Source organism: Erpetoichthys calabaricus, chromosome 4 (genome assembly GCF_900747795.2).
Source record: "Erpetoichthys calabaricus chromosome 4, fErpCal1.3, whole genome shotgun sequence".
NCBI lineage: Eukaryota > Metazoa > Chordata > Cladistia > Polypteriformes > Polypteridae > Erpetoichthys > Erpetoichthys calabaricus.
In genome coordinates this window covers 114,548,205-114,564,103 of record NC_041397.2, presented here as the reverse complement: position 1 = coordinate 114,564,103, position 15,899 = coordinate 114,548,205, and the positions used below count along the sequence as shown (strand labels likewise).

At 34.8% G+C, this 15,899-nt stretch overlaps 1 protein-coding gene across 3 annotated transcripts in view; it reads right to left on the bottom strand.

Annotated features, from left to right (window-relative positions):
* Positions 1 to 15,899, bottom strand: part of atp7b (ATPase copper transporting beta) — a 158,618-nt gene that overhangs the window by 58,782 nt on the left and 83,937 nt on the right. For all 3 annotated transcript variants that reach the window (XM_051926253.1, XM_051926251.1, XM_028799700.2), the window contains 5 exons: positions 9,422 to 9,549; positions 8,644 to 8,798; positions 7,392 to 7,526; positions 6,950 to 7,141; positions 4,528 to 4,710 (listed from right to left, as the gene is read on the bottom strand). In XM_051926253.1, coding sequence (XP_051782213.1) covers positions 4,528 to 4,710; positions 6,950 to 7,141; positions 7,392 to 7,526; positions 8,644 to 8,798; positions 9,422 to 9,549 — 793 coding nt within the window. The remainder of the gene's footprint in view (positions 1 to 4,527; positions 4,711 to 6,949; positions 7,142 to 7,391; positions 7,527 to 8,643; positions 8,799 to 9,421; positions 9,550 to 15,899) is intronic.

Here is a 15,899-nt window from a genome sequence, read left to right as displayed (position 1 = left end):
TATGCTCAGCTGTGACCTGGAATTATCTTTACACCAGCTTTATCCTCCTACTGCTTTTTCATCCACCAAGTCAGTTGAATCAGCAGTGCAAAAACAACCAGTAAAGTCTCAGCATTTCCTCAACAGGAGGAGGAGAACACAGATTCTCAATTTCAAGGTGATTGACTGGGTAAGGGTCTATAACCCATGTTATCAGATATAAGTTAAAATGTCCCTCTTCTTTTAGGATGTATGAAGTCTTCAGTGGAGTGTGTGAATATCAAAAACTGTTCATGTTGTTAGTTGAAAACAGTTAGTGAATAAACAGCATTAGACACGAACTTATGAGGGTTCCCTTGCTTCATCCACAAGAATGCTACACTATACTGTGTGGAAGCCGGCCCGGACACAGACAGGCAGACACGTTGACGTCACCCACAACACGTTTATTATACATATTTACAAGTGCCCAAAAGTGCACCACAAACCCCCAAAGTCCTGGCCAATACAATGCCTTCACTTCTTCAGGCCGCCTCCTTGTCTCCTCCAGAGACCTGATCCTTCTCCTCACCCGACTCCAGCCCCTCTATGAAGGGAGGCGGCCCCTTTTATAAGCACCCGGATGTTTCCACCGACACGCCACAGTGTGGCGGAAGTGCCGGCTGCATCCCCGGAAGCACTCCAGGTGTCCCTGCTTCTCTTCCCACCAGCACTTCCTGGTGTGGCGGAACTGCTGAGGTCCAGGGCTGCCAAGGCATTGGGGCACCCCCTGGCGGTGACCACGGGCCCCTACAGGGTCGAGCTTCAAAGCTTGGTACCCGTGGCCCCCAAAGCAACCAGGGCAGTCGCCCCCTCGTGGTCTGGAGGAGGCGCAAGCCCTCCTCCGGTCCTCCTGGGCGTCCCGGCTGGGTACCACCTCCAGCCACGTGCCACAACTGTTAGTCTACTGATATTTTACTTACAGTACATTGTGTTTACATGTCTTCCACTTACATAGAAAGTTGCATTTGTAGATTACTTGTCATTGCGCCTTGTTTCAAACCAAATTACCAAAAAATATCCTCTGTCACTAACTTTTTTACTATTGCAAAAACATGTACAACTCTCAACAAACACTCACTTAATTTACTGGTTTTACTATCTGAAACTCTCTTGCTGGTAAAGCTTAATAAAACTGACACCCTCAGGGAAGTGTTCAATTCATTTTACTTCTACTTACATAAGTAACTTTATTTTCTAATTTGAATCTTCTGTACCAGCTGTATTTGTCCTGTTTCAGCTTTAATGTTTTTTGCTTTCAATTTATTTTTAATGATGTAGACTACTCTCTTTGTTTCTTGGTATTCTTGTCATGCATTATATGATCTTCTATTTGATCTTGTTACTTTTGCAGCACAGTTTTGCTTGCTCTGTGAAGGGCTAAAAAATAAGTAAACAACTTACTGATTGATCTGCAATGGTCAGCTTATGCTTGGTGTGTTCCTACCTTGTATCTAAAGCACGTGGAATTGTCTCTTTCCCCAACCCTAAATTGGAAAAAAAGGGTTCAGAAAGAGGAAGGATGAATAATAAATGAATATGTTCATCCAGGTTAATGGATATATTTTTAACATTGCATTCTTAGTGCTGCAGACAAACATTTTAAATTAGTTATTTCAGGTTCCCTGGAGACGGCAAAATGATAACACTAGAAAAAGATGTACTTCTCTCTTTCACCCCTTATAACACTCTTATATTTGTTATCCACTTGGCTTTTTATTACACCATGTAGTCTCTTTCTCTATAGCTACACTTATTTGGAAAACTAGCAGAACAACCGTTTTTGTCACGTAATTAGAGGTTTTCAAGGGAACCAGATAGAAAAACTTGCAGCTTCACGCAAATGCGTCTTAGGTGTAGCTAAGAACAAATCTGTTCCTCTCAGTGACGATAACTAAGTAAAACTTCAACCTCAACAATGAAACTATCCCTTCATAATAAAAGATGTGCCAAACCTTCACGTTCAGGGCTGCAACTGGCAAAAACAACTCATTTGGTGTTTCTATTGCTTATTAAAGGAAGATAGAGAAAAGCCAAGTAAAATGACACCTTTTATTGGCTAACTAAAAAGATTACAATATGCAAGCTTTTGAGGCAACTCAGGCCCCTTCTTCAGGCAAGATGTAAATTTGATTATGGACAGCTAGAAACTAGTTCTCCTTGTTTAAAGGGTGAACGGAGAGGTCTGTGAGCCAAAAAGGGCACCTGCAGATTATCAGAAAAAGCAGGCTGCCCAGGTCTAGTCCTCAGGGCTTTCCTCTGTAAAGTTTATCATTGATGAGAGTTGCAGTGGAAATGGAGACCACAAGAGGGCAAAATAGGACAGCATGTTATAGAGGTGTCATGGTATGGTAAAACCGGTCTACAAAATACAGTACTAAAATCCTTAACTGAACTGTACCATAGTGCTGTTTCATTTACAGATAACAAAATGAATATTAAATAGCTCATCTAAGGACTGTAAAATACCAAGCTAGGACAGACAATACGATGTAAAAGAAAAACAACAATAAAACAAAAGTTATTTTTCTGGAAATACAAAAATATATAAACAGCTATAAACTAATGCTCATTTTTTAAAGTAGAACATATTTTTGGTAGTTTGTAATTTAACAGTACTAAAGTATCTATGGTAACTGTTACAAAAAGAAAAAGGATAATAAAGACTAGAAAGATCAAGAAAGAGTTCAGGTCAAATGTTCTGGTCATGGTTTCTTACATTAAAGATGCAACAATTTTAAAAAGATAAACTGCAACAATGCTTGCAGGTAAAACAATAAGCACTACTAGATGAAAATATGCTTCCCACACAACAAACCTTATACCCTCCATTGGTGGCATGGGAACAGAGGACTCCAAACACACACACACACACACACACACACACACACACACACACACACACACACACACACAAGTGCATTCCACCTGCAAATTTTTTATCTATGTGGATGGCTGTTGGATTTCAATAGAAAATAAATTTTTTATGTACTTCTGTTTACCGGCGAAGATTGCTTTTAAACTTTTCTTAAATTTTCCAACAACAATAAAAAATAAATTAAACAAAAATTAAAAGCACATGCAAAAATTTAAAATGATATATGTAGGATATTAATGTATGAACAAACCATGTAACAGAAATATTGACAGCAAAAAGACTTTATAATATTAGAAAAAAAGTCTGAGGACAGAGTAGTACAAAAAGATTGTTGAGACGTAACTGAATTAGAGCTGACAATGTGAATAAAATTTATTAATGCTACCAAGAGTAGAGAATCTTATTATGTCAAGCTTACTAAAAAGCATTTCATCACCTAACCCAATGTATATGTAAAGGTGGAGAAACAAGCTTACAACATTTTAGAAGTAGATATCACACGATAAAGATTATGAAAGAAAGGGCACCAGACTGCCATTTGTTTAATGCCACAAGATCTGGCACAACACCAAAAAGTCCCAACAAAGGAGTTCAATATTTATTTGCTAAACAGCAGGTATTGAATTTAAAATAAAAGAGCAGTATGGGACCAGGGATGGGCAGTGCCAAAATAAATTTGCTAAAGTTGCAGGGGCCTGCTTACACCAATCATGCACAGAATCTATTTTTGAGAATATGTAGGCTAGTCTCACACAAATAAAGGACGAGTGAGCCAGGAGCCTTATTCAGAAACTCCTGCTCCTATAAACTTCCACAGACTCTTAATAAGACAGGCAGAGATATGAAAGTTGAAGAGCTGAAATGGAGTGTGGGTAGAATGTTTTAACAGAAACTTAAAAACCATTTGTTTGTGTGATCACTGGGTGTGACTGTCATTGGAATGAAATCTATCAGTCTTAGGAATCAGTTCAGTCTGAAAGTTTAATTGGTTAAATAAGGAAGAATAAATCCGTAACTTAATGTATAATATACACATAGTGAGACCAGCACTAAACCTGCTACCTGCTGTAACAATAACTTTTAAGGAAATATTTCAACAAATTTAAAAAAATATTTCAGTTCTTATCAGGTTTCCTTCCTTAGGAAACTTTTGTGAGTAAAAGGAACTTCACTTTTTGATCTTATTAAGCTGTTCTCAAAATGTCATCGAAGGCTCATGATAATGTTATAATGGGAAAAAAAGCCCTAAAATAATGTTAGAAACAGAACAATAAAATTTACATTCAGCACCTTCAAAGTCAATTTGTTCAGCAACATAAGCCCAGTCAAAGCAATTTAATTCAATATTAACAATATTCACACTGTATTCATCTTTAGGTTATCATAGCATTTTCTTTTTAAGAGAAATGACCCCTCCAATTAAAGTATGTTTTTAATGTCACTGTTTTTTGAAGCACTTGACTGTGAGTAGAAAAATTATTTTTTTCTAAGTAGTGCAACATTCATTAGTCTAAAACCAATACAAAAAATGTAAATATGTTGTATATTTCAAACAAAAAACAATAGTTGCCATTCAAGAATCTGAAACAAAATTAAAGAGTTATTGCATGTGTAATGGTTTAAAAATTCACCTGTTTGCAGTATTTTGTCACAGCCATGCCAAGTGGGTGTTCACTGCTTGCTTCTGCAGTGCCTACAATTGCTAGTAGTTTCCTCAGGGATAATTTTGAGATGTCAGACAAAATCAGCACACGCATCACCTTAGGAATTCCATGTGTTATTGTTCCGGTTTTATCAAACATAACTGTGTTTATCTGTAAGGAGTTGCAAAAGTCAATATAAACATAAAAAAATATGCTTGCACATAAAAAAGAACTGTTACAAATATACCAGAAGTGTGTAAAAAGGATAAAAACATATCTACTCACTTATCAAATGTTGACGTATAAAATGCCATTTACTATAATGTTTTGGCATTTAATATTTACAGAATATTATTCTCACTTATCAGTTAACAGTGAGGAATTTTCTTCTTTTTCTTCTCAAGATGGTGCTACAACATTTACCACTTTAAGGTCAAGTGAAAATCACAGCTAAGCAAAATACATTTGGGTCTTACAGTACGCAAAAAAGTTACATAGATGGTTTTTGAGATAACTGCAGATTCATGAAAAAGAGGATATATACACTGTCATTAGAAAAAATGACCAGAAACAAGAATCTTAAAATATACTTAAATTTTTATACAATAAAAATACTGGAGGAAGTAATATAATATTCTTACTAAAAACACAGTAAGTATATACAACGAATGCAATGGAAACAGAAATGGTAACAGGGTCAATTACAATAAGAACACTGCAAAAGGCTATCATTTATATATACACCATGCACTTAGTCATGTGAAAAAGAACTTTTTTTAACTTATGTGGAATTACTTCATGCAGTTTTCCAGAATTTCCATTTTTTACAAAGTGCAACAGATTTTTGATAAAATTGTGATTGAGACATGAATTGGGACAATCAAAGACAATATTATTTTTTGCTTTTGAGCTTCTTAGATGCCTCTGATGGTCTCTGGACAATTGACAGATGAAAATTCTCACTCAATTCTGATCTTTAGCAGGCAGAGACAAGCCCCATTATAATATTTTAAGCACTACACTTCGTCCATTTTTCTTTCAAGCGTAAAACAATGCATAGTCAATGCTCATAGGAAGGATCTAAAAAGCAAGATGCGGACGCCACTGTATTATACTTTACTGTAAAAATGTATCATCCAAGACATTCAGTGTTAGGTTTGTGCTACTTGAACTTGATGCAGTTAATTTATGAACCTTTATGTAATACTCAGGCAATCAATTCTGTAGATTCTATCAAGGTAACTGTTGAATTCTCAGTTTCTTCCCAAGTAGATCAGATGGATAATCACAGAGTTTTGACAGGTTCCTTTTCTAGTCTCTTTTCTCTGTTCTTCAGAAACCATGTTCAAATGAAAATCCAACCACCAAGATCTATACAATTTTCCTATTATATGCATTACTATTATTATAGCTCAGACTTCTTAAGGGTGTTCTTTAGTTTTCATTGTCAAGACTGTGTTTCAGATTCAATATAAGACTAATGGACCCAAAAAGCATTGTAGTTTTGACCTTGAAATGTGACAGTAACTTAAGTGGTTCAGTAAACAGCACTGAAAGAAGATGCATGGACACAAAGCTGCAAAACCAGCTTGATGATAACTTTTCTCTTAAATCTTACCCATATTTTTTGTTCTCGTATCAGGTCTAATGACAAATCCAGGATATCAGGTGATCAGATAGGTACAAATGGATTGCTCACTCTGAATCTGGATATTTTAAACTGAATGTAGGCTCTCCATGAAATAATGTAGCATGACATACCAATTTGTTGGTGAGCTTCTGTTGTGGTGCTTTACAACTCATTTTTAGTCTTCCTATGCTTGTTTATTTTAATACAGTGTCATGGGAAACAGAATGGGTGACCAAGATCAGGGGCTAAAAGCTCCAGAAGCCTCTCACAACACCACTGTCCTCCTCACCGTCTAGCTGCCAAGTGTAAAACAACACAGGCTTTTAAAATGTTATTTGGATAAATTATTAAATAAGCAAGTACTTTCTAAAGTGTGTAACTAGCAAAACATATTTTTTGAGATGTCACATATCTGACAAATCAATTGCCAGGCATCTTTGAAACTGCAGTGGAGAACGTTCACATGCATTTCTGTACATTTAAAAACATCCTTTACATAATGCCAAAAGCAACAAAAAAGATGTATAAAAAAAAAATTTTAAGAAAATGTTATGTTTGTTTATTTTGAGTTTGAGGAGGAAATATGCATATTAGTTCCTCATCCATTGTTGTACATGTGGTTCTTATTACTTATTGTTCATAGAAAATCCCTATATGTAATAAATTGTGCCATCTTGTGTTCAAGATGAAATAAAAATGAAGCTGCCCAATATTTTAAAATGGCATTATTAATTCTCCAGCTTTAATTGTACAATAATATTATTAAGTGGTTCATTGTACCTTATGTGCCATTTCCAGAGGTTCACCGCCTTTAATAAGAATGCCATTCTGAGCACCCACACCAGTTCCAACCATCACTGCTGTTGGTGTTGCCAAGCCCAATGAACAGGGACAGGCAATGGAAAGTACTGTAATTGATGTTTGGAAGGCAAATCGCACAACAACCTCTGCCTTTGAGAGGTTTTTGGAATCCTAATATTAAAGAAAAAGTATATATATTTATACTGTATATATATATCAGTAAAAATAAAAATAGAGAACATACTGACAGCATTAAGAAACACAATCAGATCCAAAACAGGTTTCTTTGACATAGGCTTTTTGTATTATTTAGTAATTTTAGATGTAAAAAAACGTGAGTAACATTTAACATCTATATATAGGATAGGTTGCTACAAATAATAAAATATATTTACTTTTAGGTTAATACATTATTACTTACTGGAAAATATTTCAGCACAATATCAAAATCCAAAAAGCCAATCACCAGCCAGACAACTAAAGTTATAACCGAAATCATAATGATGAACGGAACAAAATATCCACTTAATCTATCTGCAAATTGCTGAATGGGTGCCTGAAAAATATAAAGAAATCTTTATTACCACTGTATCTAAAAGGTATCATAAAAATGAACACATTAAATAATTTATTTCTGCAATAAACCTCTTTACAGTTTACTCTTATATAAAATATACTTGAGTCTCCAATACTCAATAGTGATGACCAGGTACCGTGTAAAATATTTGAATCCATAAAAAGTATGAATCTCAGGTAAAATATTTGTTTTTTCATTTGGTGGAGAATAAACTATTTATTTAGTTTTCTGCTTACAGTGCCACAACATGCCCTTCTGGACTTGGCTGCAAGCAAATACTAAAAATACATAAATATATCTGGATCAAGATGTGAATAACATGCTCCTATGAAATGAATACAAACAACTTCAGAGTTAAAAGACTGTAGCAGTCTTTAAGATGCACTTAAAATGCAAGATGTTTGCATTATAAATAGCAACTAAGCAAACTTGTCTCAAAAAGCAAATAATAAAAGTGACATTGTTATGTCCTATAGTGCTACTGTTTAATAATAATCTGTAAATGTAAATGCATTAGCTAGATCACAAAGATAAAGTTACAGATGTGTAAGTGAAATCTTGAAACTTGCAAAAACCAAAATCTTGTTGAAAATGAGCATTCTTCTGGAAATAATACATTAAGGAAAGTCGTTAATTTACCTTTCTTTGTAAAAAAAAATAAAGCAAACCTGCATTATTTAACCATTTATTTTTCATATGAATCATTATTTCACACAAATAATTAAGTATGTTGATAAACATGTTAATTAAAATAAACACACAGAAATGCCATTTTAGTTTCAATGCCGAAAAATAATTAGGGGTTGAGCTTAACTTTTACTAAAAAGAGATTGATGTGATATTTGTACAATTCAAACAAGTCTAATTTGTGTTTTGTTTAAACCACTGAGAGAAAACACTCAAAATCACATTTGTCAAGGTGACCCTTGGAATGATTATACTGTATAAGTTAGCATTTATCTATTAATAAATGAGTGGAGATTTGTCTAACAAAGTGAACTTTTTCCTTTAATGTATAAGTCACAGTGTGGCTTAAAGATATACACATGGCGTACTTTATATTTTATTTGTCTCCAGTAAAAATGTATTCTCTAACCTTTGACATCTGCGCTTCCTCCACCAGCTTCACAATCTGTGATAATGTTGTTTCTGAACCTACATGTGTTGCCTCCACCAGAAGGGAGCCATGTACGTTGATGGAGCCAGCAATGACTGAACTTCCAGACTTTTTAGTTACTGGCATGGGCTCACCTGAAAAGAAACAATTGACATCAGTTCAATGTTATAACTAAAACCAAAAGATGGGACTGTAACATTAATTAACATTATTCAGAAAAGATTAGATAGATTAAAGGAATAGTGATATACTATGCATGCAAATTAAACCTGCTTAATTTACGTTAGAGTTGCAGGTGCCAGAGGCATCAAGAGCATAGCAGGAATAAGCAAAAAATCACCTATACGGGAACACTTTAAAGTCGCAAATTAACCTAACTTGCACATTTTATATATGATTATATCAGAGTATTAAAAAAGTTCTGTATTGTGATATTTGATATCTATAAAAATAAAAGCAGATTTCAGAATGGTATATTTAACTTGTAAGAAACACTACACATAACTATAAATAGCCTTCATTTTTGAATAGAACCAGGAAATAAACAAACAGATCTGGGTAAATATCTATGCATACGAACAACAGAAAAAATATAGGAAATTTAAAATATTTTTAAATAAAATGTAGTATTCTTTAATTCATCCTACTGCTTGACTTTTTTTTTGCTAACAGATTTCAATAAATAAGCAAGGAGATAAAATATTATGTAAGGCAGGCTGCGATACCTACTTTTATTTTTGTTATTAAATATTCTCACCTGTAATTAAAGATTCATCAACCATGGAGTTTCCATCGATAACTTTCCCATCAACTGGAAACTTTCCTCCAGGGACAACTTTTACAATGTCACCTCTTTGAACCAGTTCCACTGCTACCTGCTGTTCACTGCAAAAAAGTTATCTCTTCTCACTATCCAGATACTTGTAAATGCAAACATAAGACTAGCATTAATTTAATTCCACTATTACAGTAACCAGAAGTTATCATGTGCAAACTTAAAAGGTACTGCTGATAAGCTGAAGACTGGCCACCATTTACCACTGATGTGGTTACAAGCCATCAGTTCATAAACATTACATGTTATGGGATAACAACTCTGTCTATAGGGCCAGTCATTTGGTTACTTATACATGATCAGAACATTTTAGTGAGGTTGAAATAAAGGTATGCATAGCACATCTGCAAAGTTCAAAATGGACACTTTTTAGCAGTAAGTCAACATGAAATTTTGCCACTGTCTCTGGAAATCAGCAACTAAAACGCTATAAAGAGTGTGCTACAGATGAGCAGATACCTGATGCTACAATCATTCCATGCACTGGTCTGTGTTCAAGCAAAATAAGTAGCAATAATGTTTAGGTATTCATCAAATTCGCCAGACATTTCAGTATAATGTGGGTTTTTTTTTTTATTTTCTCACTTCAAATATGTCCTTTAAAGTTACTAAAGACGTCATATAGCTGCTGAAAGCAGGCATCGGATGATGACAGGTTTCCGAAATGCATAGTAGCTGGGGAGAACCTCTTTGGAATAATTACAGCCCCAACATTCCAATTCAATTACCTTTAAGCTGTGACCACAGATTTAGAACTTATGAACTGTTCCTTTAACTAGGCATTACAATATTTTTGAAACCTTAACAAAAACTTTATTCTAAAAAGTTATACAATTTTCAAGAAAATGCACTTCTCCATTTTATGTGGTGCTTACCAGATAAACAAAGTAAATCATGCTATAAAAAGTCAAAATCAAAGGCAGTAATTTGTTACAGCAAAATGAGAAAATGAGGTGCTTTAGATTAAAAATGTATTGCATAGGAATATTAACTATAGAAATAACTTGCACCTAAATTTGAGTGATCAGCACTAATACTATGTTCGACATCTTGTTTTCATAGGGTGGGGATTGTACTGCAATAAAATGTTCAGTTTCAGACGTTCAGCTTCAGAGATTGTGGGTACTCAACAAGTGCGTAAATAAGGTTGGACAGGTAGGTCTGTTACACTGAAATGAAAGAAATTTAAGATAACTATTCAAAAATTATGGTCAAAAAATTCAAAATAATCTGATCTACAAATGCCATAAATGACTTTATGAATACCGAGCTCAAGTAAATGCAATGAGTTATTTCATCCCTCTTACTTTTATACTATGAGCAACCAAAAAGTAAAACTCTCATGACAAGTCAGTCGTGTAAATTAGACTTCGGACCTGAAATTAATTAAATTTGCACATTTAGTTAAATTTCTGTATTCGCAAAGAAAAGCCAAACAAAATTACACCTTTTATTGGCTAACTAAAAAGATTACAATATGCAAGCTTTCGAGGCAACTCAGAGACTGGAGTTCCCTATGTTTATATACACACTCTAGAACAAGAAACAACATTGGTAAATCTTTAAATAAGAAATTCAAACAGACATACAAAATATGGAGTCTTGGTATTTTCATATTTTTTCTGTTTTTGCCAATTGTCTTGCCTCTTTAACCAGTTCATTTTGGTGTTTTATGCTTTGGAGCTTGTGTTATATGTTGATGACATTATCAAGCATACAGTGATTTGTGTGTTGCCATGCTATGGGTGCTGTTACCACATATATACATACATACATACACACACACACACACATACACACACACGCATGATGACATGTGACAACAATGGCATGGTTATCAACATAGGCATATGGAAAACACCATGTGTTACTAGATCTTTGTTTAGTACCAAGGATATATTACGTGTCAAAAATTGTAAGAAAAGCAACAAAAATTACAGTTAGAAAATAACAGAAAAGCAAACACTTAAAGGAAAAAAAACACATCTGTTTCTTTTTTCTTGGTGGTAGTGTTCAAAGCATTTAAGGGTGGGTCATACATTACATGAAGATTTGATTAAGATCAATGTTGCTCGAAGGAAGCACTAGTTTGATTTTTAGCTGAAAATGTACTGTTTTTGATTTGATGTTGACATATTCATGACCTTCAGTTTGACTCTGCAAAAAGTCTATGCCATAGTGACTGTGACATTGATTGACATTTCTAGATTTTATGTTTTTTAGTTTAATGTACTAAAAGTCTGTTTATTTGATATGCAGTCAAAACTCTGCCACTTCCAAACAAAATGGATTAGAGGCTGCCTCTTTTATCACTTAGATAGCCATGTTCTTGCAGTATAAGCTGGGAAGAAACAGACACCATAGAACAGCAAGAAACGGGATCAGTATTTGGTTGATATTTAATGTGGTCTCTGGTACTATTTTTTAAAATTATGATTTAAATGATTGTAGGCCTGAATCACCATTTTGAAAATGTACTACTATAATGGTTGCTTAAGACCTGCTGTGTCTGCTCAGTAGTCAGACCTATTAAAATCAATTGTGGGGTGATGAAATGTCTTGAATGTATCGAACGTTAAGAGTGCTATTGCACAATGGAGCTTATCAGACCCCTGTATATTAAACTTATTCTTTATTTAAATGGAAGCTCACCAACTTAGTTTCCATGGTGCTATGTAAGGGAAGGAGGGTTCCTTCTTTGCCATGAAGTAATTCTGTTGACTTTATGCCATTAGTCAATGGCTCACTCCCATAATTTTTGAATATTTCTAAGGCACTTTTTAAACTGACTTGCTGCCAATGTTAACACACAGAAGTGCTTTTGATTTGTCACGGTTTCTTTTTTTCTGTCTCATCCTCTTATCAAGCCCTTGCTCTTTAATACATACATATGGCAGTACTTTTACCTCTGGTAATCTCTTGCTGGCCTGATAATGAACAGTGAAAATGCAATGCTACATGTCTTTTTAAACAAGTTATAAATTAAAAGAGAAAATGATTGAAGTGAAAAATCACCTCTCTTCCAGACAATGTTTTACAGAAATTTCAGACAAGAGTTCTTTTAGATTAGTCTTTACTAGTTTTGCTCATTCATTTTTGGAAAATTTAAGACAGAACAGGAGTAGCCAATTCCCAAAATCCATATTACAAACCCTTTTTTTTGGTTTTATGTCACTCTAATGTCGCTTTGGCTGTTGGTTTTGGTCATTTTCCCAATGAACACCCTGTATCTTGTAGACTGCAGCCGATTCCTTCCAAGAAACATTTTGCTATATGCTACCTTTTTTCAGATGTTCATTCCTGTTACAAAAATATATCACAACTAAACTTCATGGTAATTTTCTTGTTCTAAGACTTACAGCTTTGCCTTTGCATAACACAGTGTTAAGCCTCAGACTGTAGAACTTCCTTCTGCATTTGGTCTATTCTTGCCTTCCAACCAACAGTACTCCTCCTACAACTATTCCAACAGTGTCTTTCATTTTCCAGCAAAACCTAGACATTTCAAAAACTTGTGCAACAGTAGATATAAGTACAACTTATCCCATTTCAGCTGTAGAAGACTGTAATTATATGCAGTGTATCTTGAACAATATGGTTCAGATTCAGAGTTGTGCTTTTTGTTTTCTACTTCCTAACAATGTGATTTTCTCTACACATTTTTTCAAACTTGCTTTGCCTTCATGAGTAGTTTTTGTTATAAATTGTACTGACCAACTAAGGAACTTGACCAGAACTCAAGTGTAAATCCTTAACTGCAAGAAGTGGATTCAATTCAAGTAATTCTGTGATGTGTAAAACACTGCAGTCTGTTTAGGTGTATGATATCAAATGAAGTGTCTACTTAGGCAAAGAATTAATTTACTTTTTATTTTTTCTTTATTATTTATAGTCAGGGTCGCTTTGCTTATTCAATTTTTTAATTATTTACAGTCTGCAGAAAAACTCTATAATGTTTACCCATTCAAAAATTTAACAAATGTCAATAGAATTATTCTGCTCTTTTCAGCCATCATTATTTAATACATTCATGAATCAATTGTGTAACTGTGGTCTTTCCCAGTGTAACGACCTGAATGGTTATTCCAGTAATCATTCTGTTCAGTGTAATCACTGTGGTACAACTAGTGATTTTCTGTTTCTTTATTTCTTTCTTTGGCAGGTAATGTTGCTATTGTTAAATTCTACTAAAATGTTTAGTGGAACATTTGTTTTATTTTTCATGTTGTCTTAATCTTGTGGAATTAAATTTATGGCGGATCTTTAACTTGTATTAATTCATTCACTTCCTTCATTCTTTTTGTCTGGGTTTGAAGCCACCAGGAAGTCTTGATTGTCATGTAACCCATGGATGCTGATGACATACCTTTATATGGATCTGGCACAATTTTTTGTGGCACTGGTGCCAGTGACCACTTGGTTACAACTATGCACTACGGTGCAGTGGCTGAAGTCCTGTCCTTTAAAGTACAAGGCAACCAGTTCTGCCTCAATGTGTGATACTGAGCCTGTGTCCCAACTGTAAAGATATATGTTGTGATATATGGCCGGCAGTTTATCCCGGCCAATACCCCCAGGCCGCCAGATGGAGCCCTCCCTGCAACATGGAGGTGCCTCGAATTCCAGTAGGGCCTCATGGACATTGGAGTTTTAATGCACAGCCCTGCTGGATGCCATGGGGGCCGCAAGGGGACGCTGCAGGGAGGCCCAGGGACTTCTATTTGCCTTATAACCCGGAAGTACTTCCCAGTCGAGGGGACATAGGCAATGACGTACTTCCGGGTTGAAGAAAAGGAGTTTTCACCTGACCTGGAAGTGTTAAGAGTCACATGGACTGAGAGGCAGAAACACTTCCGGGTCAAGAAGTATAAAAGAACTATGGGTAACCCCAGCAGATCGAGCCGAGCTGAGAGGAAGGGTGACTGAGCTGCTGGGAGGTGTGGAGGATTATTGTTATTGTATTGGAATTATTGGATTATTGATTTATTATTGGAAAGTGGAGTGTAGGTGCTTTGTGCACACTATTATTATAATAAATAATAATTATTGGACTTTTACCTGGTGCCTGGTGTCTGATCTGAGGGTTCAAGGGAGCGATAGCGCACCCTATCTGTCACAATGTAAACAGTTGAACCATATCTTGACCTTGAAAGTTACCTTGGATAATAAATATGTCAACCCAATATAAAATGTCTATAAAAAGTATTCACCCCCTTGAAAGTTTTTACATTTTATGATTATACACAATTGAATCAGAGTGGATGTAATATACTTTTTGACACTGAACAATAAAAAAATACTATTTTACCTAAATCACATATCACTGCAAAGTGGTCTAAATTAGTTACAAATATAAAACACAAAATAATGTTATAAATACTTATGCAATCACTTAAGTTTTAATATGACACACATAAATCATCACTGGTGTAGACAATCAGTTTTAGAAGTCACATAATTATTTAAAAGGAAATATATGCAGGCACTGTACAATAATAATAATAATGATGGCAAAAATATGCTTTACGTAAGACAACACTGACTAATCAGAAACAGATGAATGTCGCAGTTGAATGTTGCAGGTGGTTTAATAAATGCCAGATTTGAATTATTTCAATTTCATGCTATTACTAAAACTGGCTGATACAATACCTAGGACAGTAGTTGTGAATATGCATTAACTCTTCCATTTAGCAGCTATGCTGTTGTACATGGTTACAATAAAGTGTGTTCCATTTGCCCTACCCTAGAGTCTGTGTTCCTTGAGCGTTCTTCAGTGCAGCTGTGTTGTCACTAATGCCAAATGCAATTATACAACAGTACTATCAAATTATTTGATTATAGGATTTTAACTGTCAAGCACTTTTTTGTTGCTATGCAAGTGCTGCATCCCAAAACAACCTCAGAAGTATCTACCTATGTGTGCACAGGTTCTTGCTTAAACCTGACTCAAATAATCTCAAGTTTTATTGATCACCAATTCTTGAAAGTGACTTTTATTTCATTTGATTATAGGATTTTAACTGTCAAGCACTTTTTTGTTGCTATGCAAGTGCTGCATCCCAAAACAACCTCAGAAGTATCTACCTATGTGTGCACAGGTTCTTGCTTAAACCTGACTCAAATAATCTCAAGTTTTATTGATCACCAATTCTTGAAAGTGACTTTTAACTTTGATATCAAATTAATATGCTTGGCTTTTTTTTAAAAGGTGGAAGATCCAGACTTTAAAGTACTTGGATGGATTTCAAAGCCATATTCATTAAAATGAACTTTGGCCACAGAAGAAATGTTAGTTACAGGTACCTTACTGTACTGGTATGAAATGAAGAACCTAACTTTTTTAACAATTATACTCTTACCAGTTCCTGCACAATTTAGATATTTAATACTTGAGAAA